The sequence below is a fragment of the Ammospiza nelsoni genome, chromosome 23 (genome assembly GCF_027579445.1).
Source record: "Ammospiza nelsoni isolate bAmmNel1 chromosome 23, bAmmNel1.pri, whole genome shotgun sequence".
Lineage (NCBI taxonomy): Eukaryota > Metazoa > Chordata > Aves > Passeriformes > Passerellidae > Ammospiza > Ammospiza nelsoni.
Genome location: NC_080655.1, coordinates 1,642,494 through 1,670,101, shown reverse-complemented (window position 1 = coordinate 1,670,101; position 27,608 = coordinate 1,642,494). Strand labels below are relative to the sequence as shown.

At 57.4% G+C, this 27,608-nt stretch overlaps 3 protein-coding genes across 4 annotated transcripts; 2 read left to right on the top strand and 1 right to left on the bottom strand.

The window, feature by feature from the left end:
- Positions 1-273: 273 nt before the first annotated feature.
- RPL10A (ribosomal protein L10a) lies at positions 274-3,026 on the bottom strand. The gene is made up of 6 exons (XM_059487901.1): positions 2,981-3,026; positions 2,699-2,773; positions 2,540-2,620; positions 2,094-2,242; positions 1,124-1,296; positions 274-481 (listed from the first exon to the last, which is right to left on the bottom strand). Exons 1-6 carry the CDS (start codon positions 2,983-2,985, stop codon positions 311-313), a joined length of 654 nt encoding a protein of 217 aa, XP_059343884.1. The 5' UTR covers positions 2,986-3,026; the 3' UTR covers positions 274-310.
- A 500-nt stretch (positions 3,027-3,526) lies between these two features.
- On the top strand, positions 3,527-12,317 carry ZNF76 (zinc finger protein 76). Of its 2 annotated transcripts, XM_059488079.1 has the most exons (15): positions 3,527-3,579; positions 4,452-4,606; positions 5,780-5,860; positions 6,962-7,039; positions 7,201-7,406; positions 7,920-7,997; positions 8,330-8,446; positions 8,685-8,760; positions 9,047-9,172; positions 9,276-9,455; positions 9,663-9,896; positions 10,193-10,317; positions 11,028-11,168; positions 11,257-11,370; positions 11,686-12,317. In XM_059488079.1, exons 2-15 carry the CDS (start codon positions 4,534-4,536, stop codon positions 11,788-11,790), a joined length of 1,734 nt encoding a protein of 577 aa, XP_059344062.1. In that variant the 5' UTR covers positions 3,527-3,579; positions 4,452-4,533; the 3' UTR covers positions 11,791-12,317. The 2 variants fall into 2 exon arrangements, with proteins under 2 accessions (XP_059344062.1, XP_059344061.1); XM_059488078.1 differs by lacking the exon at positions 3,527-3,579 and having other exon boundaries at positions 3,844-4,606.
- Positions 12,318-13,096: 779 nt separating this feature from the next.
- Positions 13,097-24,275, top strand: DEF6 (DEF6 guanine nucleotide exchange factor). The gene is made up of 11 exons (XM_059488077.1): positions 13,097-13,192; positions 17,336-17,476; positions 18,820-19,005; positions 20,349-20,576; positions 20,656-20,802; positions 20,933-21,041; positions 21,121-21,419; positions 21,840-22,006; positions 22,152-22,350; positions 23,001-23,091; positions 23,310-24,275. Exons 1-11 carry the CDS (start codon positions 13,097-13,099, stop codon positions 23,519-23,521), a joined length of 1,875 nt encoding a protein of 624 aa, XP_059344060.1. The 3' UTR covers positions 23,522-24,275.
- The last annotated feature ends 3,333 nt before the right edge of the window (positions 24,276-27,608 follow it).

Below are 27,608 nucleotides of genomic sequence, written 5' to 3'. Positions count from 1 at the left end.
TCCCCTCTGTGGGCACAACTGCTGAACCTGCACCTGCTGGGACACCTCTGCTCTGGGGGAGTGTGGGATCCCTCCCTTCCCCTCCCTCTCTGAATGCAGGGGGGTGAGTGAGGCTCCTTCCCTCAAAAGCTCCACTTGGAATTCATCTCTCTCTCAACTCATCATCTCTCAAATGAACATCAAGGCCTCATCTGAGCCCTTCCCCTGGAAGGAGCAAGGAGCTCTTTGGCAAAGCCTCCCCGAGGAGCTCTCAGGAACACAGGCACACACAGCTGAGGGTGTCTGCAGGGTTTATTGCTGCCCCCAGCCCTTAGTAGAGGCGCTGGGGTTTCCCCATGGTGCTCTTGATGTACAGAGCTCGCACGTTCTGCCAGTTCTTCTTCAGCAGGGACACCAGGAAGTTGATGGCCAGGTGGATGTTGTAGACCAGCTCGTCCTCTGTCATCTTCACGTGACCCACGGCCACAGCCAGACAGAGCACCTGGGGACAGACACAGGTACAGATACACAGGCAAAGCAAAGGGCTGACCCACGGCCTGGACATGCCCACACCAGCTTCACTTTCTGCCCCCAGCTCTCTCTCTGCACTGTGGCAGAGGCCAAGCTCCTCTCTGAGCAGCCTGGAAGTCAATGCTCCCCACAGGCAGGAGGATTTATGATTGAGCCAAGAGGCCAAGTGTCAGGACATCGTTAGTTCAGCTACTTTAAATGCTCAAGCATTTGCAAACCCTCACATTGTGTCCTCAGGATCTCCAGAGCTGCTCCCAAGTTCACTTGGACAGAGCCAAGTCCCAAATTCACCCCCAGCAAAGCCCCACTCATGCTCAGCCCCCCAGGGACACGCCATGAGCAGCACCCACGTGCTGGGAGCAGCATTAATCACACTGGATTGTGCTCAGCACTGAAACATCCAACCCTCTCCTCATCATCTGCTCCAAGACCCACCAACCACAGTTAAATTATTCCTCTTTCCTGGCTGCCCATGGAACACTCTGGGTACATTTCCCCTTGCTGGAGGAAAGCAGCACAGCTCCAGGAGCACTCGAGGGACACCTACAGCCCAACCCAGAGATGGCAGAGACACAGAACGACCCCCGGGCACACAACTGAAGCCAGGCTTTACCTTCTTCATCTGGAACTTGATGGTGGATTTGACCTCATCCACCTTGGCCACCAGGTTCTCGTTGTGGGTGAGCAGGGAAGGGAATTTCCCAGCTTTGTTCAGGCCCGGGCCCAGGATTCGAGGGATTTGCTTGATCAAGGACTCAGAGGCCAGGAAGGCGTCGTACTTCTTAGCTGCAAGGAGACAAGCAGGAGCTCAGGATGGACCCCGCTCCCACCCCAAGCTCCAGAAGGGACTCAGCTGACATCATGCAACTCCTCCATGCAGATAAATCCAGCATTCCCTGGGTCCCACCAGAACTGGAGCTGGTTTTGCCAAGGATCTTTGAGGAATGATTGTCACAGCAGCCAGGCCCCAGCCCCACACAACACAGTGACCCAAATCCTGCTCCCTGAAGGAACTGTCCTTTGCTGAGCTCCAAGTTTGCTGCAGCCTGTGCACAGCAGGATGAGCGAGACAGAAGATCCATCTAGGAGAAGCTTAGCCAACAATCACCTGAAAGCTCAGAGTTCCACGGCCCATTATGGACTGAGGGGCAAGTTCCTGTCTGCCTGAGCCATGTACCAGAGGCACTCTGGAGTTCTCAGGAAAGGGAAGGATTTTCTCTCTCTGACCAAGAAAAAATGAGTGCATTTCATTCTGTGCACACAAGAACTGCAGGACTAAAGCTCACTCTTGCCTCTGGTGTTTCCTGGCTTTTGCTGCCCTCCAGCTCCCCGACCAGGAAAGTGAGGGACATAGCAAAGGATGAAACTGTTGACAGGGATATTTTCTGTGTCTCTCCCTTCCTTGGACATCCAGCCCCATTCCTGCAGTACTGATCTGTCAGATCTGCACTGGAAACAGCCTGGTGGCTTAATAGTTTTTGGGCAGATTTTGGTACTGGGGCTGACTCTGCTCAGAGTTTCAGCTCTGCAACTAACCATGACACGGAAATCTGAGCATGGGGAAAAGCCTCATGGACACTCACCCAGCTTCTTCACCAGCTTCTTGTTTTTGTTGAGCTTCTTCAGAGCTTCTATGTCCATGTGAGGGATGTCAACTGCTTTGGCCTCATCGCAGTGCTGCTGATCCCCCAGCAGACACACCGAGAATTTAGGCCGCGGCGTCGACTTCAACCTGGGGAAGGAAGGTCCGAGTCAGTGACGGGCCAGCCCCAGCGCGTGTGCACGGAGCCAGCACGGAGAGACCTTACCGCAGCACGGGGCATCCTCACCTGCCGTCCCGGGCAGGCCGGTGGGCACAGCCCGGGGGCTGCCGCACCTCCCCTCATGTTTTAAGACCCAGGGTGAGGGTCCGTCCAGCCGCCCCACCGGGCCGGGCCGCGCTGGACTCCCCGAGCGGTTCGGCACCGCTGCGGCCCCGAGCGGGACCGGGCAGCGCCGAAGGCTGGGTAGGAGCGAGAGGATGGCGAACCTGACGGTCCCGGAGAAGCGCTTGTCCTTCTGCGGGTCATAGTTCTTGAGGCTGATCTGCAGCTCCACCGTCTCCACGAACCTGCGGGAGGCACCGGGTGAGGCCCGGCCGGGGGAAGGCCGAGGCCGGGGGTGACACGTCCGTGTCGGCGGCTCTTACTTGCGCTTCTTGGCACGGCTGCCGTGCAGCACCTCCTTCACCGCCTCGTACAGGGTGTCCCGGGACACTTTGCTGCTGCGGGGGGAAACGGCAGAGGGGACTCAGAGCCGGCCCCGCCCGGGACGCGGCCCCGAGCCCGCCTCGGTCCCTCCGCGTTCCCGCCGCCATCGGCACCGAGGATCGCGCCTCGCTGGCCGCCCGGCCGACCCCGCGGCCCCCACCGGGCACGGATGGCGGAGGATGGCGGCGGATGGAGCGGAGCAGACGCTGAGCTGCACCCACCTCATGGCTGCAGCTGCTCGGGTCGAAGGACCGGAAGCGTCTCCGGCGCGCTAACAAATAGTGGCGAGATCTCGCGAGACTGGAGTGCCCGGCGCGCCGCCATATTGGGAGCGGCGCCGCAGGGCCGCCATGCGGGGAGCGGCGCGGGGGGCTTGCCCGGCTGCCCGCCCGCATCTCCTTCCGTGTTAAATAAACAACCGGGGATCACTGCCCTCTGTGTCCGACCACCAGGATAGGAGCTCCCGCATCGCTTCACAGTGTATCCCAGGAGCCCCAGGCTGGCCTCAGCAGCTGCCGGGAAGGAGCTGCCGGTCCAGGCTGGGCGCGGGCGGCAGCACTGCCCGGTCCCGGTCACGGGGCAGGTACCGCCGGCAGCCAGGGCCGGGCTGGGCGGCGGAAACCGGGGCCGTGTGGCTTCAGCGTTGGCATCGCGCATGCGCCGCCGGCCGCACTCCCCGCATTGGCCGTGGGGCGGCGCGCGCGCCCCGGAACCTGTATGGCGGGCGGGGGCGGTGCCGCCGTGCGGGCTGCGGGGTGGGCGGGGCCGCGCGCGGTGCACGTCGGGCCGGCGGCGGACCCGGGCCCGGCGGGTAGCTCAGGTCGGTGTGGGGGATGGGGGGGCGGCGATGGCGGCCGGGCCCGGAGCCGCCTCAGCCCCCGGGGCGCCGCGCGGGGGGAGCCCCCCGGGCCCGGAGCCGCCTCAGCCCCCGGGGCGCCGCGCGGGGGGAGCCCCCCGGGCCCTGCCCTCGCAGCCCGTGCCGCGATTCCCCGGTCTGTCGGGGGCACGGCGGGGTGAAAGCCGGGGCAGCGCAGCGGAGCCTCCGCCGGGTGCGGGGAGCGCGGGGCGAGGCGGCACCGAGCGGGCACCGAGCGGCGGCGGGCACTGTGCTCCTCGCTCGCTGCTGGAAATGAAACGATCAAAGATTTGTCTGTCCGAGGTGGCTCAGGAAGATCGCGCTGTGGCGCCTCTGCAAGATTACCGATCAGCAAATGTTCTTGTGGGGGTGTGCAGGCTTTAGCATCATTTGCTTAGAGCCTGGGATTGCGTCCCTCGGAAGGCTGGGAATTAGTCAGGAGAGGGAGGGGAGAAGGAGGAATAAAGCTCATCCCCCCTGTGTGCTGCAGCGCAGGACGTGCTCAGCCTGTAGGTTCAGGATTTAAAGTAGCTGGAAACCCCCGCAGATCATTTGGAGGACGGGAAGGGCTGGAATATAACATTTGTGCTGTCTCAAGAAGAGTCTGTCACTTCAGTTCACTGATAAGCTTTATTTCATATCTGGCTGTGGAAGAGATTCTTATCCCTGCCTGCCTTTAGTGTGGGAAGGATGCAGCATTGTCCATCCTACCCCTTTAAACCTCAAAAGTCTTTTGAGGCCATTCAAGCCTTTCCTAGCGTGCAAAAGTGGAGAAACAAAAGGAGGAGGAGAAGCTAAGGGCAGAAATTGAAACGGAATTGTTCTTTTTACTTAAGGCTCGAAGCAAAGACACCAACCCCGTGTCCCACAGGCCCCTGTGCTGCCAGGCAGGATCCATGTGTGGGGACTCGGGGCAGGATGGAGAGCCTGGGGCTGCCAGCAGTGACCCTTGGGGATGGCACCACGGCCTACCTGCAGCAGGCTGCCAGAGGTAACAGAGCCTCGGGCTGTCAGAGGCTCCTCCTGCCTCTGAAATGAGAGTCAGGCTCACCAAAAGGTCCCCTCACGGCGTGGGAGCTGCCACACGGGCAGCTGGTGGATTTGCACTGGAGTGTGATGTGAAATAAAATACAAATCAAACGTGCCTCTGGTTTGGAAGTGAAGCTGTGGAGATGGGAGAGGTGTTGCTGTGGAAATAAAGGAGCTGTTCAGACAAGGAGAGCCCTGTTCTCCCCAGGGCTGCTGTGGACAGGGAGCTGATGCTGTGCAGCTGATGCTGTGGCCTGCAGGGCTCTGCTCCACCAAAACTTCCCCTGGGCTGAGCAGGTGGATTTGCATCCCTGGTGTGCACAGGGTTTGGTTCACAGCAGTGCTTTCCCCACTCAGAGAGGTGCCAAATTCCACACCTGCCCTTAGCCTGGTGTTGGTGAGGTGCCCCTCTCTGTACCACCCACTGCTCCCAGGAAGAGGAGCACGCTGTTTCCCAGCCTGCAGAACAGGATGGAGGAGTTGTGCAGCTCCCTGTCCTGGGGGTTGCTCTCCTGCTTCGTTTTCTGTGCAAACTCACTGCAGGTTTGTTATGTGTGTGAAGCTGTGCTGTCTTGGAACTACCAGGTTGTGTGACCCCTCTCAAACCTTTTGCTCCAGGTGAAACCAACCTGGATTCTCCATGTTCAGTGGGATGGAGCAAGGGTCAAATCCTCTCTGCACCAAATCTTTGGGTAACTCAGTCACAATTACAGGTTTGCAGTCAGGCTTTGGCAGAGTTGAGAGCCTCGACAGCTCAACACTGGCAGCACTTTATGCTCCTTGAGGTGCTGTAATTGTTTCCTAACAGTTGATCCTCTGCCAAAGTAGTAGATAAATCTCCCAGCCCTTGCTGATGCTGCTCAGCACACACAGTTGGTATTTTCTTCCAACACAAGTGTAATTGCTTCCTCTGTATGCTCTGACTGCTCCTTGGCACGAGGAGCTGCGAGGGGCAGCTCCTCACCAAGGGGTGCCTGAGGGTCTTTGTGTCCTGTCTAGACAAAGCAATGCAGCATTTCTGGGAAGTGTCTCTGTGGGGAAGAGCTGATCCACACCAGCCTAGAAGTGACAATTTGTCCCTTTTGTGGGCAGAGGGGCTGGGTCAGCAGCTGATGGTGTGTTTTAACTGTTCCAGGTGAAAAGCTGATTGAAGGGCAAGTCATTGAACTTGAAGATGGGACCACAGCTTATATCCACCAGGTGACATTTCAGAAAGGTGAGGAACACACACTGCCCTCTTTCTCTTTGGAAGGACACTGTAGGTGTGGCTGCAGCTCTCAGTGCTCCAGCATTTGGGCTCCTCTGTCAGTTCAGCTCTCAAAATTCCACATGAACATAGGGTTTCTGTTGGGGTTTTCTTTCTTGTGGTTTTGTGGCTGAGTAAACAAGGCCATTGCCTGCAAAGTCGTTAGCAATCTGATGAGAAGGTGAATTTGGTGGAGGTGGAGACCAATGTTCAAGTGCCATTTCACCTGTGGGCTCTCCCTGTTGTCATACCACGAGCCCAGTGAGCTGTGTTGGTGCCAGGCACACAGCACACACAGAGTTGTTTCATGTGGGAGCAGCTGGGCAGGAATTTCCTCTGAACTGTGAGATAATGCATTACTTCTGGAATAGGTGCTGGTGGTGGGAGGGGTCGTGTGGGGACTGTTGGGAACAATGCCACCTTAGCCATTGACCCATCAGCCAACATCATCTCTGAAATTAGGGAACATTAGAGAGGTGTTGGGAGCCCAGTTCATGTGGCAGGCACCAGAGGGGCACGGAGGAATCATCCTTGGCCATGCCAAGATGCCAAAGGGCAGGTAGAAAGAGCTCTGTTACCTTGGGCAGTCCTTCCTTGATGCTCCTTGTGTGCCACCTCCTTGTTCTGTTCTCCAAAGGCTGCTGGAAATGGATGTTTTATAGCTGGCTGTGCCCCTTTCCCCCTGCAGCCTCTTCCCTGCCTTCACATGCACAGTGAGAGGGGCTCTGCTCACCCCTGCTTCCCCTGGCATGGGATGTTTGTGCTTCCCTCCTTCACACTCCCCTGTGCCAGAGCCATCCTTCTCCATTATATCCCCTTCTTGTTGGGATATAACCTGGCATTTTGAAACTGGTGAGACACTGCATCACTCCTTTGAGCAAAGGAAGAGGCAAATCTGTGCATGAAGCCTTGAAAACCTCACCATTCACATCAGAGGGGCATAGATGGTGTCTTAAAACCTACACCTGTGGTTGCCTTTCAGGGCAAGCAGGCAGCCCTGTGTCCTCTCCTGCCTGGCAGCCTCAGCTGCATGCTCCAGGAAGGTGTGTGGATGTTTTCCTTTCCTTTTAGAGGCTGTGGCTTTTGAAGATGGGCAGCCAGTGGTGCTGGAGGATGGCAGCATGGCCTTCATACACAGCACAGCCAAAGGTAAAGCACTCCCTGCTCTTTCCCTGGCAGCTGGAAAGAAGCTGCTGGAATGTCTCAGATTTCCAGGGCTGGGGAGGTGAAGCACTTTTTTCCTGCCTCACACTGAGCTTTTTTTCAGCTGAATTTTTTTCAGCCCTTTACCTGAACGTTTCCTCTTGCAGAGAGTTACGAGCCTGGCACATTCCAGGCTGTCCAGCTGGAGGATGGCTCCACTGCCTACATCCACCACCCTGTCATCGTGGCCCCTGGCAGCACCATCCTGCAAGTGCAGATGGAAGCTGGGCTCCAGGGGTTGCCTGGGAAGGAGGAGGAAGATGATGGCCTCGATGTGGACACCATTAATGCATTGCAGCAGTATGGCAGGAAGGTGAGGGCACAGCAGCATCTCCTGGCCTGAGTTTGTGCCCTCCCTGTTTGAGAGAAGTCCTCGGACAGGGTCCAGTGCTGAGGGGTGCCTGGCAGCTGGGGACACGGAATGGGGCTCTTTGGTCCTGCGGGGTGCTGGGCCTGCCACCCTTAACCTGCTGCAGGCTGAGGTTTGGGAAGGGAGGAGAGCTGCTGTGACACAACCTTTGGTGTGCCAGAGCCATGGCCACTGTCCCCATGGTGACCTCCAAACCAAAGCAGCTTCAGATCCTGCTGTGCTGTCACTGCAGTGTCCCACCCCAATATCCCAGGCAGTGCCTTTTTGTCCCATCTCCATGGGCTGTGGAGCAGGGGCTGCCAGGAGGGTGCTGCAGTGCTGAGCTGGGCACAGACCTTCCTGCTGTGGCAGGCCCAGCCCCTGCTCGCTGGGGAAGGGTGGGGTGGCACTGTGGCTGTCACTGCCTTCCTGCTGCACAGGGACACACAAACAGGGCCTGTGCTTCTTCACTCACAGGGCGCTGACGAGGAAGAGGAAGGAGTGACAGACACCTGCCATGTGAAGAGTAAAGACTCCAGCAACCTCTCTTCCCAGGTCTGAATTTTTCAATGACTGGAACTCCTCTTTGCCACTAATTATAAAAATGTTGTGGCTTCTCTGCTGAGTTAGCAAATACTAACTGCACATTTTTCAAATGAACTGAGAAAGGGAGTTTCATGTCTGAGAACCCTGGGAGGTGGGAGGGGGAAATGCAGGTTCCTAGAGCCCTGTCACCTGGGCTTCACCATGTACAAACTGTTTTGTAGGAACATGTTTTTGGAAGATAACTGCAGGAGTGCATATGTGTGGCAAGGAGGGAAATATTTGTGTGGGCTTGGTGAAGCTGTGGTGGCTTGCTGGATTGATTCCAGTACTTGTCCCAGCAGGATCTGCAGGAGGAGGAGATGCAGAGCCACAGGAAGGGGCAGCAGGTCGGCAGCAGAGCTTTCCGCTGCGGGTACCAAGGCTGTGGCCGCCTCTACACCACTGCCCACCACCTCAAGGTAAGGCAGGTGGCATGGCAGGGTGCAGGCCAGACCAGCCCAGGTTACACTGCCAGAGCAGGATGCTCTGCTGTGTGCAGCTGAGTTACTGCTGAGCTCCCCAAGAGACCCAGATGTGTCAATTGGCCAAGGTGAAATCCAGCAGGGAACTTTAAATTCTCTCCAGCAGCATTTTTCCATAGTTTTCATTCTTCCTTCCCTTGGACCTCATTTTAGGGACCTGTTGTTTCTTTTCCAGGTACATGAACGTGCTCACACGGGTGACCGGCCATACACGTGTGACTTCCCAAGCTGTGGGAAAGCATTTGCCACAGGTAACAAATTCCTGTTTTGAGCAGATTTCATTTTGTGTCCAAGCCAGTAGAGCACAATATCCAGAGCATCTAAAACCAGGGGAATCACAGCACGGGAGCCTTCACTGATTGTGGGCAGATAATGGTGGCAGCAAGGTTGGAAGTGGTGTTGGGGTTGGTTATTTCTTCCCTTTCAACCTTTGCAGACACAACACAAACACTCAGGTACATGCACTGAGGGCCGGTACTCCTTGTCATGGTCTTTCCTTCTCATTACAAACTTAGTTGTGGTCTCTGTCCTGGACAGGGTATGGTCTGAAGAGCCACGTGAGAACACACACAGGTGAGAAACCGTACAAGTGTCCAGAAGATTTGTGCAGCAAAGCCTTCAAAACCTCCGGGGACCTGCAGAAACACATCCGCACGCACACGGGTGAGCAGCACGGGGCAAGAACTGCACAGGGCACAGCCCACTCAGAGGGACTCCAGGTGGCTGCACGGTGGCAGCTCTCACCCTCAGCACCCTGTCCATGCAGGTGAGCGTCCCTTCAAGTGTCCCTTCGTGGGCTGTGGCCGCTCCTTCACCACGTCCAACATCCGCAAGGTTCACATGCGGACGCACACGGGCGAGCGGCCCTACACCTGTGCAGAGCCTGGCTGCGGCAGGGGCTTCACCAGCGCCACCAACTACAAGAACCACATGAGGATCCACACAGGTAGGAGGGAGCCAGCAGCAGGGAGCTTGGTGGGGCTGGAATGGGCATTGTCGCAGGAGTGGATCAGGGAGTTGGAGGAAATGGTGGGAATTGCTTCACTGGATTGATTGTTGTTCCAGCAGTCTGTCTCCAGCTGTTTGCTCTGGTGGAGAGTCCCTCCCCAGGGCATGAGGAGGGTGATGTTCAGCTCTGTGGCCTCTGCCCTAGGAGAGAAGCCATACCTGTGCACCGTGCCGGGCTGCGGGAAGCGCTTCACCGAGTACTCCAGCCTGTACAAGCACCACGTGGTGCACACGCACTGCAAGCCCTACACGTGCAGCAGCTGCGGCAAGACCTACCGACAGACCTCCACGCTGGCCATGCACAAACGCAGCAGCCACGGCGAGCTGGAGGCCACCGAGGAGAGCGAGCAGGCCCTGTTCGAGCAGCAGCAGCTGGAGGGTGAGCGGCCACTCCCCCATCAAGGTGTGGCAAAAGGGAGGGAGGTGACGGCAGGAGCAGACACGCCCCTCTCGCAGTATGGCTGCCTGCTTCCCCATCACAGCTGGATTTATTGGAAGGTCCAGGAGGTTGGGAACAGGCCCCTGCCCATTCTGTGGTACAGGGAGAGGTAAAGGTCCTTCTTGCCAGGCCATCATGGTCTTGTGCTCTTCTGTGTTGAGACCACAGGCAGGTCCAGAGGCCAGGCATGGGCTTTCACACTCTCATAATGCTGCTCTTCCCCTTCTCTGATCCAGCTGCTGACAGAGGCTCTCCACTGAAAAGTCAGCATATTGCTTTCCTCTCAGAGATGGAGGAAGATGAAGAAGAAGATGCTGTGCCTACACAAATCTCACTTATCTCTCAGGACGGGACAGAGCAGGTAAGGACACAGACAGCCTCCAGCATGTCAGGGACAGCAGTTATTACCTGAAGTGAGATTCTTCCTCCACTCAGCCAGGATGTTCTTTGCAGGGGCTTTTTCCAGCATTTTTTTCAGACCTTGGAGTTTCTTGGGCTCTTCCTGCCCTGAGGGCTCCCTCTACATCCTCACCCACTGCTGCAGTGTTGGTGTGGGGTTCTCTGGTCCCAGTGCCCCCCTTGCTGAGGGTTTCTGCGTGTTTGTGTGGTCACTGGCAGCCCTTGGCTCCCCAGCTCTGCTGACCCAGGCTGCATTTGGAGATGTTTTGTCATCACTTGTATACAGCAGTGCTTTTCTTGTACTTCCCTCCACCAGCTGCCCCTGTGCTGACTGGAAAAAACTTCCTTCTGTGGCACAGGGCAAGGGAAGCAGCTGCCAGCAGTGACCTGTTTCCTCTTAGCCTGAGATGCTCGTGCTGCTGCAGTGCACAAAGCTGTCTCCATCCAGGCTTCAGACAAAAGGCAGAATGGGAAGATGTGGTGGGATGGGGAGGGCTGAAGACCCAAGCTCTGAGTTCTCTTGTCCTGTTGTCAATTTTTTCCATGGTGCTGGTGCTTGGAGCTCTCAGTGCCTTGAGTCCTGCAGAGAGGCTGTTTCCTCCTTGCCCAGGCCAATGCATTGCTGAACTCAGGAGGTGCCAAAGGCTCGCTGAGCTCTGCTGTCATCCCCAGGTCAGTCTGTCTCAGGAGGAGCTGCAGGCCCTGGGCAGTGCCATCGGCGTGGTGGCACAGAGCAGGGTCCTCGCCGTGCCCGAGGGAGGGGACACTGGGACCATGGCTGTGGCCAGCAGTGATGGCACCGAGGCACAGGAGGTACAGACAGAGCTGGGGCTGCCCCTGCTGCCTCTGCTAGAAGAGAGCTGCATTTTCTTTTAAAACAAGATTAATTGAACTTTTCCAGGTGACCGTAGTCACTTCTGGGGCGGTGGTGTCAGAGGAGTCGGACATTGCCCCGCTCTGCCATCAGCAGGTGGCATTGCTGGCCACCTCCCACGGCACCCACATTGCTGTGCAGGTACCACACGGCTTTTCCACTCTCCCCTTCACTCCCTGGCCGCCCACTGCCACCTCTGGCCCTGCTGCATTGCTGCTTGCCTGGGGGGCTTGCTCCTTAATTCCCAAATGCCCTGTGTGCAGAGAACAACAGGGACATCCTGCTGGGACTGCAGAATGCTCCTCTGCAAACAACCCTTCTGCATCTCAGCCCTCTGTCCTTCTGCTTCACCCCCTGTCACCCACCTGTGTCACCCCTCTGTCCTGCTGGGAGCCCCCTGAGCTGCCTTTTGGGGGTTCAGCACTCATTCTCTGTCTCTCTCCCTTCCCTCCCCAGCTGGAAGAGCAGCAGAGCCTGGAGGAAGCCCTCAGCATGGCCACAGCAGTCATCCACTACGAGCCAGTGCCCCCTGCCACAGCCCTGCCTGGGAAGGGGAGCTGAGGCCAGCAGAGCAGCCAGGGCAGGGCAGTGCCAGCCCCAGCCTGTGCAGGGGTGGCAGGGACAGTGTCTGAGCAGTGCCAGCGTGTGCCCTGTGCCAGCTGGGACACTGACAGGGCACAGGGCTGCTGGGGTGACCCTGTCTGAAGGGCTTTTCCCTCTGAGAGGGAGGGCAGGTACACTGGGCTGCTCCTGCGCTCTGGGCAGCAGCTCTGTCTTCAGGGGCACTTCCTGCCCTCTCCCTCCAGGAATGGTCCAACTGCTCCCGTTCTTGGCCACCCCTCCAGCTCAGTGGGCAGCACATGCACAGAAGCAATAAAGGCCCATCAGAGCAAGGCCAGGCTGTCCTGAGCTTGGTATGGAGGGTGAGCAGTTCCTGCCACTGGAGCCAGCACTGGGATGGTTCCAACAGCAGTTCTGCCATCTCTTTGTCATGCTTCCTTTTCAAGCAGGGCTTCCATGGCAGATCCCTTGGCTGTGGAGCAGAGCAGCCAGCACTTGCCAGGAGCTGAGCTAGACCTGGATGTAAATGCTGAGTTGAAATAAAAACAAATTTTAAAATTGTTTTTTAAAAGGACCCCTCTTCTCTTTGGTGGAAGCTGGGAGGAGAGGGTGGATGGTGGTGTTCAGCAGCTGTAAGAATTGAGGAGATTTGTGGAATTGACCAAGCATCTCCTGCCTAAGCAGCAGCTGTTCCAGAGGAGGGCTGGGAGCAGGGTGAGCTGTACCCTCAGCGTGTGGCTTGGAGGGACACGTCCTGAAATCTCTCATCAGGCCTTGGCTCTTCCAGGGCCTCCTGCAAACCCAGATTAAGGGAATTGTGTCTGTGAACACATCCTGCATCCTCCCCTCCCCGGGCCGGTGTCCTGCCCTCTCCGTCCCTTCACTGCCCTGGGTGCTGGGCGGACAGAGCTGGAGAAGCCCTTGGAGATCCTCCTGTAAACCCGAGCCTGGCACAGGCTCACAGCAGCCTCGTGGGTCCTGTTTTGGACATCCCAGAGGAGTCTGCAGAGAACGATGGGCACGGAACGGGCACAGCCCGAGAGGAGCCACCGGCTGACACCTCCGCTTCCCGGCTGACACCGATCCCTCCCGAAGGCTGCGAGGGGCAGCTCTGCTTGACCCAGGACGGGCATTTCTCCGCCCAAAACTCAAATCACCGCGGAGCTTTCGCGGGCCGTGCCCCGGCCCCGCGGGGTTCCCGGGGAGCCCCGGGCAGGCGGCGCTCCCGCCCCGCGTCCCGCCCGCCCGGGCGGCTCCAGGAACCGGATCCGCGGGCTCGGCAGAGCCGCCGCCGCCGCCGCCAGCCATGGACCTGCGGGCCGAGCTGCTCAAGTCCATCTGGTACGCCTTCACCGCCCTGGACGTGGAGAAGAGCGGCAAGGTGTCCAAATCCCAGCTCAAAGTGAGTCCCGCGCACGGAGGGAGGGTGGGAGCGAGCGGCGGAACGAGCCCGGGGCTGCTCGGCATCCCCGCGGGTTTCCACGGAGAAATTGTTCAATATTGATATCAATTAGATCGTGCTGTTGCTTCCTAGTGAAGTTCTCAGGCACTGTAGCATCTCCTTTTAAAAAAAGGGGTGGGGGGGGAATTCATGCTCAGATGTGTTTTCTAGGTGAAAATTATGAGAAATCTAAATTTTGGTTATCAGTTTCTTGTGCTTTTTATGGCCAACTAAGAGCCCAAATTCTGTTTACGTTTTCTTGCTTGCCGGAGCACCTGTGTTCCTCCTTGCTGAGCCAGTGGGTCGGGAGGTAAGGACAGGTTGTTTTTTAACAAAAACTCCTCAGTGCTGTGGCGAGAAGTAACACAGCACTTTAAAAACTCCCTGCTTTCTCCTCTTCCCACTCTTAGCAGCTTTCAGAGGGCTCATGCCCTCAGCCTTTCATCAAACGCATCACAGCTTTAGAAACCTTTTTGTCTGCCCCCAGGCCAGGGTTGCTGGCACCCACCCGGGAGCCCCTTGGCTCTGAGAATAATTGGTGTTTTTAACCTTTGCACGTGGTGGGAATGTGTTTTTTTCATCCGTTTAGTTCTCAGGCTGGCACTGGGGTTGGAAATGCTGCTTGGTACCAGCGTTTGGGATGAGAGACCTGAGCAGGAGCATGCTGAGCACGGGTATTGCGTCAGGACATGGCAGCTGCTGCCAGGCTGCGAGACCGTTCTGAACCACTGCAAAAGGACCCCCTTTTCCTCCATTCCCTGTATTTTACAGTGCTTCCCCAGGACAGGCTGCAGGGAAGGTGCTGGTCTTTGGCAGGGGGGTGAGTTTTGCCCCAGAATTAGGAGTTTTTCATGCAGGGATCTGGAGGAGAAGCAGCGGGAGGCAGATTCTTCCTGCTCAGCCTTTGCGGCTCAGAGGCTCCGGCTGCCCCCCAGAACTCGTGGCATGAGCCCTGCGAGCCACACTGCCCTGCTAAAACTGTAGAAATAGCTGAAGGAATTAGGGAAAATCCTAAAGTAGGCCAGAGCTTAATTTTGTTTGCTAATCCCTGAGAGGGGCTGCTGTGCTCCCTTCACAGCACCCCCTGCACCACCGCTCTGGGTCCAGAGTCTGGCCCGGGCATGGGATGGACCCAAAAGCAGCAGCAGTGCTTGTCTTGAGAGATCTGTATCACCAGAGACCATGCTGAGGCCACAGAGACTCTGATTTTAATGGCAGTTTCATGGACAGTTCATGCAGGGTCTGTGGCTGTGGTGGTGCTGGGCATGGCACCTCCGAAGTGACTTTACCCAGGGGGACACTTGAGAGGGGAGGGGATGTTCTCCCACGCGCCGTCAGTGATGGGATGGGCTGGCAGCAGGTCACTGAAGAGCACAGCTCAGCTCTGGAGGGCTTTCCCACTGTCTCCAGGCCAGGCAGAGCCTGTTTCCACCCACAGAAACGCTCGAGTTTGCCCCAGCCTACACAGGCCAGCCGCGGTTCAGTGAGGGAGGAGCGCGGGGTCTCGCTGCTCTGAGCGATGAAGTGTTAAAGCCACCGAACCCTTTCCAGAGCCCTCCAGGGCTGCTGGGCCCTGAGCTGGGCTCTGCTCCCTGACCCGGGCGTGTTGCTGCATGAAGGGTCTTGAGCAGGGCTGGGAGACACCGGGCTTGCACCGAGAGGACAGAGCTGGGTGGGAGAGCAGAGCAGACTCGCAGGAATCCTGCTGATAGGAGCAGGACTTTTGTGGCTGGCCCAACAGAGAATTGCTCTTGAGGGAGGTTGAAGAGGCTTGGCTTAAAGAACAGAATAGCAGTCAGTGTGTTCACGAGCGTGATGTTGGCATATTCAGCTAAGAAGAAGAGTGCTAAAGGCCGTGCTGCATACTCTGTGTTAAACCCAGCTCCGGGCAGGGCTGTGAACCTGTCAGGGTTTCCAGCACGGAGACCCAGCTGTGGGAAGCTGTTGTGCTCCTTGCAGGGGCACCTCAGAGCGGGCAGGCATGTGCAGACACCCTGGCAGAGTGTGTGTCTGTGTGTGTGTGTGTGTGTGTGTGCGTGCACAGGAAGGAAGGAAGGACAGCTTGCGGTCGCTTGGGTGCTGCGCGCCCCAACAGCTCGGGGAGCTTTGCTCCCAGCACAGGCACAGCCCCAGCCCTGCTCCTGGCAGCGTTTGTGCTCTCAGTGCCATTGCACTGTCACTCCTGGGCCGGGGTCGGGGCAGGAACAGGCGAGAGGCAGGATCCTAGCAAAGGCAGAGAAGGCTTTTTCCAAAAGAACCGCGTGGTTTTTATAGAGTGGTACAATAGGTTCTATTCTATTGGCTAACTAACAGAAACATCTTCCTCATGCACTGTCTTTGAGTTTTTCTACTTTATTTTTTTGAAGAAAAATAAACTGGAAAAAGACCACTTGCAAATTGTTTATAGTCAACAAGTTATCACATCTTTCTAGCTCTTTAAGATGTCTCACAAGCCGCTGTGAGAAGCGCTTGCCGTTTCTCTCTCCCTGTCCCACGGCATCCACAGTGCATCCCCTCCCTGGCTGGGGTGTGGTCCCTCAGTGTGGCCACGCATGGCTGGAAACACCCAGCACTGCCCTGGTGCTTTTGGGCACCTCTGCCCATGGTGATGGGTGTGCCAGCGGTGGGAGAGGGTGGAGAGCATGAACAAGGGTGCTGCTCACAGGAATGCAGGGCACTAGGAGGAGTCAGGCATCCCCTGCATGCCCCAGGGGAAGGGTTAGGGTTAGGGTTGGGGTTAGGTACCAGCAAACTGCTTTCCTAGCACCCCTCTCCCTGCTGTTCTCCTCCTCCTGTCACTGTTTCAGAGCCCACAAGGGTTCCTCAGCTCTCCCATCTCCAGCCATGCCACCACTGACAGGCCAGGCTTCCCTCCCCATTTGTCAGTGACAGCCCCGTGACAGGAGAAACTTTGGATGGATGGAGGGGCTCAGGGTGTCCCCCATGGCCGGGGTCACAAGTGAGACCTCACAGGGATTTGTAGGGGTGCTCTGGGAGGAGGGGTGAAGGATGGAGATGAGGGCCACGTTGGAAACACTGAATGGGATGCGATTCCCAAACTTTGAATTCATCCTGATGGACTTGTTACCATCCTGGAAGGTGTCCATGACATTCCCAGGCCTTCCCACCACTGTGTGGACCCTGGGGATGCTCTGAGCCCCAGAAGGCACCAGTGTAGCAGCAGTGCTCGGGGCTACAGCCCTGCTGTGTGAGCACAGGGTGGAGTCCTGCTGATCCCATTGGTCCAGAGGGTGGAAAAGAGAATGAAAATCTGGTCGAGCAAGAACCGTCTCCAGCTGCAGCAGCCATCGTGGCCTGGGGCAGCTCCTCTGCTGCTGGGAGGAAATTTCCAGCCCTGCTCAGAGGATGCTGTTCCATCTCCTCCAGCCCCTCTCTCGAGCCCTGGGCAAGCTGCATTGGCAGATCCTGGTGCAGTGGGGAGGTGTCAGTCTGTTTAACCATCTCCTGCTTCTGGGATGTAAAGGCAAGGAGAGCATCACAAGCTGGAGATGCTGCTGGTGCTCGTGGGCAGCCTTGCTCCAGGCTTTCCAGCTCTTGGGAAATCCATGAGTTTGTAAACGTGCTTTATTTGGGGGGGCTTGAACAAAGTGAGCTGTTGGCAAGCCTCGCTGAGTATTTCCGGGCATGGTGTGTCTCCAGATCTCCATTCCAGACAAAACCTTTGCTTAGTTTCTCACCAGTCTTTCCTATTTTCATGTTTCCATCGTTTGTGTCCCCAGCAGCCAGTTGGTGCCAGGCTGGGCCCTGGTTATGCCAAATGCATAGCTTGGGGTGGCTTATTAGCTTTTCTAGATCAGAGTGAGTCCTGTTTGCTCTGAGAGGTTTGAAACAGCCCTTTCAAGAAAGAAGTTCCTCCTGTGCCAAGAAAAGAAACTAATGTGGGAAAATCCTCAATTTTTGCCTGTTTCTAAATGATTCTCTAAAATTCACATTTGGAAATGATGCCAAAGCCAAGCCTTGCCTGGATGCTGTGGCTGCAGGGAGGTGATGCCATGCATGGTGACTGAGGGGTGGCACCTTGGGCACGTGCTGGGGCAGGGCTGGGGGTTGCTCACCTTCTCACCACCCCCTGTGCTTGTCCAGGTGCTGTCTCACAACCTGTACACGGTGCTGTGCATCCCCCACGACCCCGTGGCACTGGAGGAGCATTTCCGTGACGATGATGATGGGCCAGTGTCCAGCCAGGGCTACATGCCCTACCTCAACAAGTACATCCTGGACAAGGTGAGCTCCTTGGTCACCCCCCAGACCTGCTGCTCCTCCTGTGAGGCTCCTGGGAGCTCCCCTTAGCTCAATCACATTCCTTGGTGGGTGGAAGGAGGGTGCAGAGAGATGGGGACTGCTCAGGCGAATGCCAAAATGAGTGAGAAATGTTTCATACTCAGCATCTCCCTGGCAAGGATGAAGTCATCCCTTTACATCACGGCTCTGGATGGAGCAGCATCTCTGCCCACATTTCCTGAAGGGCTCAGAGAGAGAAATCAGCCCCTTCTATCCTCACCTTGGAGGTGTGACCTCATTTGGCAAAGAGAAGAGGGGAAAGGCTGAGCTGCAATCAGGAGCAGAGTTGGGGTGGGCAGGGGCTTTCTCCCTTTTTTCCTGTGGTTCAAAGCCCCCTTTGTCTGGCACAGGCTGAGGTTGCTCTGTGGGTGCTGTTTCTTCCAGGCATGTGAGGAGAGGAAGAATGACTGACAGCTTTCTTCCACAGTGTGCTCACTGAAAGGGGCCAGAGCTGGTGCAGTAACCCTTCACTGCCCTGGTGTGCCAGTCCCTGTGCCAGTCCCTGTGCCAGTCCCTGTGCCCATCTCTGCCTTGCCCAGAGCTGCTCGGCAGCTGCCCAGCTTGGTCCAGCAGTGCTGATCTCGGCTGCAGGGATCTGGTCAGCAGCAAACAAGGGCAGAGCCTTCCCCAGCTCCCTCAGCCCACAGCAGGAGCCGCCCCAGGTCAGCCCAGCCCAGTCTCCCCATCACAGAGTGGCCCAAATCCTTCCAGTTGCCCACATGGTTCTTTGGGAGGTGATCTTTAAACCCACCCCTCTGGTTTCACCATGGCAATAAAATCCCAGAGGCAGCCTGAAAAGAGGGAAGTGGGTTTTCCTGGTAAGAGAAGCTTTGAGCTTTTGCCACCCAAAGGTTTTCCTCCAGCTTTGCTGCTACAGGCCACAGTTTGCTCCTGTGCTCACACAGCTGGGATAGAGCACCCAGGGACAGCCAGAGCTCCTCTGATGCCATCTGCACCAAACCTGCTGCCTGGGGCATCTCACAGTGCCAGGACACAATTAAATATCACCAGCAGGGACGAGGCTGCTGGAGGCACCATTCCTGCTGGCTTCCCTTCACTCCTCAGTTCCTCCTTGTGGTTCAATGGGATAACAAGAAACCCCAAACCGTGGAGGCACTGGGGGTGAGAGCCCCACATCATCCTGCCTGTGCTGCACCCCAGGCTTCCTGCTGGTGCTGCCATGCTTCTCACTGGACAGATTTTAGGAGTGAGGTTCCTTCTCTCCAGCATTTCCTCCCCTCCATAGCTCTTCGGCTCCCCACTCACCCCCTGACTCCTGCCTGCAGGTGGAGGAAGGTGCTTTTGTCAAAGAAAACTTTGATGAGCTCTGCTGGACCCTGACAGCGAAGAAGAACTACAAACCCGACCGCAATGGGAACAGTGTTGTGTCCCACCAGGATGCCTTCAAGCTCTGGTGCCTCTTCAACTTTCTGTCTGAAGACAAATACCCTCTTGTCATGGTGCCAGATGAGGTAGGAGCTGCCTCTGCCCCCAGCCCTGCCCTCCCTGCCTCCATGTGCTGGCAGAGCCCCGTTTGAGGGTGATGCTTCCTGGCGTGTCCCACTGCATCCTGTGAGATGTGGTGTTCCAGGGGGTGAGAGCAGGCTGGGGCTGCCTGCCCTGGGCACCCACAGCCACCCCACTGCCCAGGGACAAGGGGGGACTTCACCCCTCCAATGTGCTGTCCTTCCTGGAGGGTAGTGGCAGAGCAGACCTGGCTGTCCCTCTCCATGGTCACTGCCACCCCTGCCCAGCATGAGGAGTGTTAAGGGTGAGGTGCCAGCCAAAGAAAAGCCTCACAGTAATCTCCAAATTCCACAGCATTTAGGGGAGGGAGGTTCTCCCTTTCTCTGGGGTCAGATTAAACTTCCATGAGAAGGGGGGCAGATCTGGGGAGAATGCACACGTGCAGAAGCCAAGAGTGGCCTCAGCAGAAGGAACTTGGCTGGGCAAATGGCTGCTGTTGTCTTCTGCCCCCTCAACCTCCTGAGATCAGCAGAAAAGTCAAAATTAAAAAAAAAAAAAAAAAGAAAAGAAAAGAAGAGGAGCAAAAAGGCAAGAAGCACAGTGCTGCGCAGACGTAGGAGGGCAACCGCACTTCCTGTGCCCTGGGAGAGGTGTTTCCTGTTCCCCAGAGCATGAAAAACTGAATCATCCTGAGCACCAGCACTCAGTTCTTGCCCCCTTTCACAATTAAATGACATAAAAAATCCAGCTGGCTGTGGGGACCCTGCTGTGTGTCACCTTCCTGTGTCACCCACTGGTCTCAGTCCCCAGACTGTGGGCAGAGGAGAGCTGGCAGCAAAACTTGAGCTGCAATAAGTCTTCCCCACAGCAGGTCAACCACCTTGACTCTTTTTATTTGCAGTTTTAAAATGATGCTCATTTCCACAGGGACCTGTCTCCCTGCTCCTCTGCAGTGATTTTTGGGAAGCAGTGGTGCTGAGCTCACTGTGAATTTGAGACATCATCTCTGAACAGTGTTCAGCAGTGCTGGCCTGTGCTCCTTCAGGCTCCTGACTGCTACAGAGTTTTCTTACTCTGCAGACAAGCCAGAAAAAACATCCCTTAACCCCAGTCTTGGGGTTAAAAGGAAAAACCTCTCAGTAGAGGTCAAACTCTAACCCAGCTCCAGTCTCCTCCATTCCAGCTGGGATGCCCCAACCATCACAAAGGATGATCCCTCTGGCATCAAGGTCCTGCATCTCCAGGCTGGAGAGAGATGTGGCCTTGGGCTCTCCAGAATGGGTTGATGGGGTGGGGACAGCCCTGTCCCAGACAGAGACACTGTCACTGAGTGTCCTCCTCCCCACAGGTGGAGTATCTGCTGAAGAAGATCTGCACAGCCATGAACGTGGAGCTGAACTCGTGCGAGCTGGAGGATTTCCTGTCCCAGGAGCCGCAGGGCCAGGGCGGCCTCACGGTCTGGCAGTTCCTGGACATGGTGAACTCGGGCAGGTTCCTCAGAGGCATCGAGCAGGAGGCCATCAGCATGGCCGTGGAGGAGGTGTACCAGGAGGTCATCGAGGATGTGCTCAAACAGGCAAGGAGCTCATACATTCTGGGGCACAAGCTCAGTCCTGCTCCCACCCCGTTTTGATCTCCGTGTCTCTCGGGTGCAGGGCTACCTCTGGAAGAAGGGCCAGCTGAGGAGGAACTGGTCAGAGCGGTGGTTCATGCTGAAGCCCAGTGCCCTGTCCTACTACATGAGTGAGGAGAGGAAGGAGAAGAAGGGGAGCATCACGTTGGACAAGCACTGCTGTGTGGAGGTACGGCCCGGGCCACGCTCAGCTTGGAAGGGAGACCCAAGAACACGCAGTGAGCGTGGGAGAGCCACTCCTGTGGCTGAAGACGGGGGGATAAGGTGTGGTAACCCTGTGCTGTGTCCCCTCCCTGCAGGTGTTGCCAGACAGGGATGGCAAGAGGTGCATGTTCTGTGTGAAGACCTCGTCCCGCACCTACGAGATGAGCGCCTCGGACACGCGGCAGCGCCAGGAGTGGACGCTCGGTCTGTGCCCACCCCACGCCCCTTCCCCGACCTCCCCGTGCCCCCTGCTGTCCCCACTGACCGTGCCCTCCCTCTGCAGCCATCCAGACTGCCATCAGGCTGCAGGCCGAGGGAAAGAAGTCCCTGCACAAGGACCTGAAGCAGAAGCGCCGGGAGCAGCGGGAGCAGCGGGAGCAGCGCAAGGCGGCCAAGGAGGAGGAGACGCAACGGCTCAAGCAGCTGCAGGAGGAAAAGGAGAGGAAGCTGCAGGAGCTGGAGCTGCTCAAGGAGGCCCAGAGGCAGGCAGAGATCCTGCTGCAGGAGGAGGAGCAGCGGCGGAGGCAGCAGCACGAGGAGATGCAGAGGACCCTGGAGATCCAGCTGCGGGAGGCCGAGCAGGTGGGTGCATCCCACAGGGGCTGTGGTGCTCATGGGGTGGGTGCTTCCTTCTCCTTCCCTTGCCCAGGGCAGCCCAGGGGTTTGGATGTACAGTGCTGCTGCCACCCATCACGTCTGGGCTCTGTTGTGCCTGAGATCCCTTTGAGCAGGAGATGAGGACAACCTGCCTCAAGGGGCTTTAGCTGGGGGACAGTGAGAGGCAAATGCTGGTGCCAGGCTGGGCAGGGAGCCCATTTCTGACCTGACAGCCAGCACTGGCTCCAAATGACACAGCCTGTCTCCTGAGCAGGGAAACAGCTTTGCTTTGGACCTGTCACCATGGGCTGCCCCTGCTCTGGCCCACTCCACCCAGTGGGCCCAAGTGGGTTCTGGGGACACTGGTGATGGCCTGGCCCACTGATGGCTCCTGTCCCCGCCCAGGCTCGTGCCTCCATGCAGGCAGAGATGGTGCTGAAGGAGGCTGAGGCAGAGCGGCAGCGCAAGCGCATCCTGGAGCTGGAGGACATGCAGGAGAGGCTGCAGGAGGCCCTGCAGCAGGAGGTGAAAGCGCGGCAAGACGAGGAGGCTGTGAGATATGCTCAGGCCAGGTAGGACAGGACATCCCTCCCCCTCCTTGGGCAGCTCAGTGCTCCCAGGTACTGGGATGTGCTGGTGAGTTCCAAGTGTGCAGGCTGAGACAGAGAAACTGGGGGAAGAAGTGGCAGAGGGACATCCTCACCTCTTTGTTGTCAGGCTACTGGCTGAGGAAGAGGAGAAGCTGAAACAGCTGATGAAGCTGAAGGAGGAGCAAGAAGAGTATATCATCAGAACTCAGATGGAGAAGCAAGTCCTCAAGCAGGAGATGGAGAACAAGAACAAGTGTCTGGAAGAGGCGCAGAAGCAGCTGGAAGAAGTGAGAGTGAACAGGCAGCGGGTGGACCAAGATGTCATGGTGAGCATCACATCCGTGCCACATCTCCTCGCATGGTGAACCCAGGGGACTTTCCAACCCTCCCAGAGTCACCTCCATAGTGGGGAGGACCAAGCTGAAACTGCTGTGGGGGTTTCTGAGCTGTGCCATGTGCAGGCACGGTGTGATGCAGTGGCTGAGACAGGACAAGCATGTCCTGCCCTGGGACAAAGCACTGATGTCAACAGTGGGAGTGTGTGAAGGGGGAGGGTTGGAGGGGGAGCAGAAGGTCTAGAGGAGAGTGAACTGGGTCTCCATCCCAGAGGGAACCTCCAATCCAGGCTTACACAGGGAAGGGAAAGCTGTACCCATGGTCTCATGGGGCAGCAGCTCACCCTTTGCCCCATGCCCATGGGGCAGCAGCTCACCCTTTGCTCTGTGCCCATGGGGCAGCAGCAGCTCACCCTTTGCTCTGTGCCCATGGGGCAGCAGCTCACCCTTTGCTCTGTGCCCATGGGGCAGCAGCTCACCCTTTGCCCCATGCCCATGGGGCAGCAGCAGCTCACCCTTTGCCCCATGCCCATGGGGCAGCAGCAGCTCACCCTTTGCTCTGTGCCCATGGGGCAGCAGCTCACCCTTTGCCCCATGCCCATGGGGCAGCAGCAGCTCACCCTTTGCCCCATGCCCTGCAGGCGGCCCAGAGGAAGCTGCGACAGGCCAGCACAAACGTCAAGCACTGGAACGTGCAGATGAACCGACTGATGCACCCCATTGGGCCTGGAGGTAGGAAACAGCTGAGCCAGATCGCCACCCTTCCCTTCATCCCCTATGCCCATACCCCCACCCATCTTCCCCTTTTTGGGGGCATCTGGTGGCTGGAAGGACCCTCAGAGAAGATACCCCAATGCCTCCTGCAAGGACAGGCTCCACAAACCTTTTTCTCAGCTGAACAGTCAGTTTGGGCCCCAGGTAAACAATTCTCTTTTTCCCTCCACCCCCAGACAAGCGAACAAACGTGAGTGGAGGAGTCTTTGCTGGCTACCAGCCCCTTCTGTCACGGCGAGATTCTTCCCTCAAACTCAAGCAGAGGGTGGAGGATAAAGGCAGTGACCCCACGAGGGAAAACAGCAAGGAAAACGTGAGCAACGGCGGGAACAGCAGCACGCTGCCATCTCCAGATGCGGACACCATGGCCACAGAGCCCACCAATTAGCCCACCAGGATGGCAGAGCCCAGCTGGGAATGGCAGGGCTCAGCTTGTCCCTCCAGGTGGACGGTCAGTGTGGCCATCTCTGCATGGGGACCAGCACAGAGCCTACAGGGGACTGCACAGGGCAGAAGTGCTCACATTTCCATCAGTGAAGGGCTGCAGCCACCACGTGCCAGGAGTCTCAGGCAGCCCAGTGCTGGGGAGAGGGCAGTGGGACCTTCTCCTCTGGACTGAAGAACTCAACTCCTTGTCCTCTGTTTTACACCCTGTACTAAAAAAGAGCCACTGCTGGGTCGGGGCCCTGTGGCCCAGGATTGCAGTTCCCCCTTGGTTTCTACAACAACCTTTCTGCATCACTCACTGTGCTCCAGGCTGTGGGGCTCTGCCACAAGCCAAGGACACCTGGACTGACCAAGCAGGGCCTTCTTGTCACCCCACACCATGCCAGGTGTCCCTAACTACAGCTACCACTGTGTTCCCGGGCAGTGGGTGGTAGTACTGGAGCCACTTAGTTAGCAGAAACTAATGACCAATAAAGCTTTTGGAGCCACTGGCCACAGACCTCCTGCCCCACACACTGCAGGCACCAGCCCCCTTTCCATGGCAGTGCAGGGTTGGGATTTCCCTGTGTGAAAAAGCCATTTGAAAGGAATCAGCCACAACCTGTGAAAAGTGGCCCCACCAGCAGATTTTTGGTTGGTTTGTGGAGGGCCAAGAGGGACACAGAACAAAACAAAAAAGCCCCGATAACACACCATCATTTGGTTTGGTTTTTCCAGCACCTCTGTATAGATACAGTCGCAGCTGTGCCTTTGGGATGTTTATAGCCTGGGGCACAGAGCCAGGGTGGCCTCTGGAACAGGCCCTGGGTGCAAGCTCTGCACCGACTCCATCTCTGCACCCGCAGATGAGCTGAGTTCGTTGGGGAGATTACGATCTGTTTCCTCCCGGGCCTCGAACAGCACTCTCCCCAGTCTCACAGTGTTTCTCAGTTTTTTTCCACCGTGCCCGAAGGGACAAAGCGCTCAGTGTGCCCGGGGTGCAGGGCAGCCCAGGGCCGGGCCCACGCGGCCGCGCTGACGCACAGCGGGGGCACGGGCACTGCAGGGGCTGCGGGTCAAATACATCGCCTGTGTCCCCTTCCCTCTGCTGGCACACACAATATATCATTTATCGGGGTGGCCCTGAGTGGGGTCCCTCGTGGGGTCCCTGCCTGCTCCACACCATCCTGGCCAAGCCACTTGGACACAGGATCCCACCGCTCTGCACGGGTTTTGTGGGCACAGTGAGCCCTTCCCAGCTCCGCCTCTAGGCTGGGTTATTGTGTTGCATATCGAGGGGGCCGCGGTGCGAATTGCTGGGGTCGAAGGGGGTCACTGGCAATGCTTGGGGTACTTGGGCGCGGAGCCAACTGCCCCGCCGGCGCCGCCGCCATATTGGGCGGCCTTCAGGACGCCCCGCCCCAGGATGCCCCGCCCCCAGGTTGCGTCACAGGCAGCGCCTACATTTCCCATGAGGCCCCGCTGCGGGCGCGGGGCGCAGTGCAGGCGGCTCCCGGCAGGGGGCGGTAACGGCGCGGAGGGGGCGGGGCCGTTGCCGTGGTGACGCGGGCGCGAGGCCCCGCGGCGGCGGCGGCGATTGGCCGCGGGAGCGCGCGGGGTGCGGTGGCGTCAGGGCGTGCGCGGTGACGCGCGGGGCCGGGGGTGACGGGGAGGGAGGGGGGCGGCTGCAGGAGCGGGGCCGCGCGCGAGGTGAGTGTGAGGGACGGGAGGGGCTGAAGGGTTGTGAGGGGCTGAGGGGGTGTGAGGGGCTGAGGTGGTGACAGAGTTGGGCAGGGGGTGTGAGGGGCTAAGGGGGTGACAAGGCTGGGGCAGGGGGTGTGAGGGGCTGAGGAAGTGACAGGGCTGGGGCAGGGGGTGTGAGGGGCAGGGGGTGTGAGGGGCTGAGGAGGTGACAGAGCTGGGGCAGGGGGTGTGAGGGGCAGGGCTCGGTGCAAAGGGGACGTGGGTGTGGAGAGCTGCGGCGTGAGGGGCATCAGTGCGTTTAGGCTGTAGTTCCTGGGAAATCAGGCGGGACTGAGGACGGGACGTGGCTCACACGAGAGGAGGGTTAGGGGGGCTGTGCCTGCCTGCTGTGCCAGGGTGGGGTGGTGGAGGGTGCCAGGCACTGCAGGAGTCGGGCTGGAAGGAGAGAAGCAAGGATGGACCTTGAGCAGAGCATCTGGTGAGAGGCTGCTCCAGGAGGGAGGATCTGAGAGTCCTTTCTCATCCGTCATTTCTGCCCGTTCCACTCCCCCCTGCCCTGGGATCCCAGATGAAGGACGTCCGTGTGGGAAGGAATCAGATGTGCTGTAGGGTCTGGACAATGCCCGTCATGGTGCTGCAGAGGGGTCTGAGCAGTGGCTGCCCCATGAATCAGAGTCCCAGGGCTGGTTGCAGTGTTGATCTCTAAAACAGTGACCTGTGGGTTGAGGCAGCCCATGTCCTGTTTCTTGTTTCTGCTCTACTCTCCTTTCCTCCTGCCCTCTCCATGCAAGTCCTTTGTTGCCTTCAGCAGAGTATCCTCTTCTGTACAAACATGCTGCAGGCTGAGGTGGGAGTTTTCCTGATGACTTGCCATGTGTCAGCCAGGGACAGCAGAGGAAGCATCCAGGTGGGATGTGCTGGCAGGTTCCCTCCATGCCCTGCTGAGCTGGTGCAAGTGTTGCCTTGTGTGCAGTGTGATGGGCATGCCCTGGCATTTAGCAGTGAATGGGACAAGGTGAGCCAGGCATTTAGTTTTAATTCTCAGATCTCTGGCAGCAGCAGCAGCAGAGCACTCTGGTCTGCAATGAGAGAGAGCTCAGGGTGTGATTTGTGCACTCCCTGCATGTGATTCAGCCCTCCTTGTCAGTGTCAAGGCTAATGCTGTGTTACTGAATGGGGATGAGCTTTATTGCTGATGGAGGAGAAAGCCACCTCCTGATGTGCCAGTGGGGCTGGAATGGCTTTAGTGTTGTTCTTTGTCAGAGAGATTAAAGATCCTTTGTCAGGATTGTTTAGGAAAAACTATCTTCCATACTGGAGGAGAAGGGATGAGAAACCCACTCTGCTGTGAAAGTGAAGCTCCTAAAGGCAGTTCTGTGGCTGGTGCTGGATCCACACTTGGCACAGCTCTGTGCTGTCCTCAGCCCCCACCTCTAAACAAGAGCAATCACTGCCTTCAAGAGGATGTGGCTTTGACATCACTGATTGGGAAATCCTGATGTGATTGATGTCCAGTGCAAGGGGCTCGGGTTATATATCACACTTGTGCCCTCCTCTGGATGTGCCTTGATCCTGTAGGGAGCACCCTCCACACTCAGGCCACCCTCACCCTTTGAGGCAGGGGGTTCATGTTCATTTTCCCTCTCTCCTGGGCAGCTGCAGCTTCCATGTCAGTCCTGGAGGGATGTGCTGCACTGGGGGCTCACTCTCAGCACAGCACTCGCAGGTTGCTGCCCAGCTGCCTGGCCTGGTAGGGGCTGGTGATGCTGGTTTGTTTCTGGTTTGTTTCTGGTTTGTTGCTGGTTTGTTGCCGGTTTGTTTCTGGTCCTCATCTACCTTACATGCTGTCCCGTGTCGAGAGCAGCAATACAAAATGGGGCTTTTCATTGGAGTGGGAGGAGCAGCTAAGCCTGGGTAATGTCAAGGAGGGTATGTGGGTGCAAATAGCATCATGTTCACATCTTTGTTTAATGTTTTAGTCCAGTTAGTCTGCATAACTGTCTAAAAATAGGACATATTTCCTCTAAGTCCTCTAGTTCAAAGCCTCATAAGCCTTTTTTTTTTCCAGCATTAGTCTCTTCCTTGTCTTTTGAGTCTGAAATTCATACAAGGCAAAGTTATCAGGAAAACCAAGAAGAGTGAATGAACTCTGTTGAATCCTTAAGTTTCAGCCACCCAAGAGGAAGTTCATTAAAGTTGCAGGAACTTTCTGGCAGCCTCTTGAAAGTGGATTAAGCAAGCTGGGTAAACAAGCAGCCGTGTGGCCACTACAGCCCTTTTCCTAGCATCAACTTTGTGCATTGTCATAAGAGCTCAGGGTCATCTGCCTCTGGCTGCAGGTGACT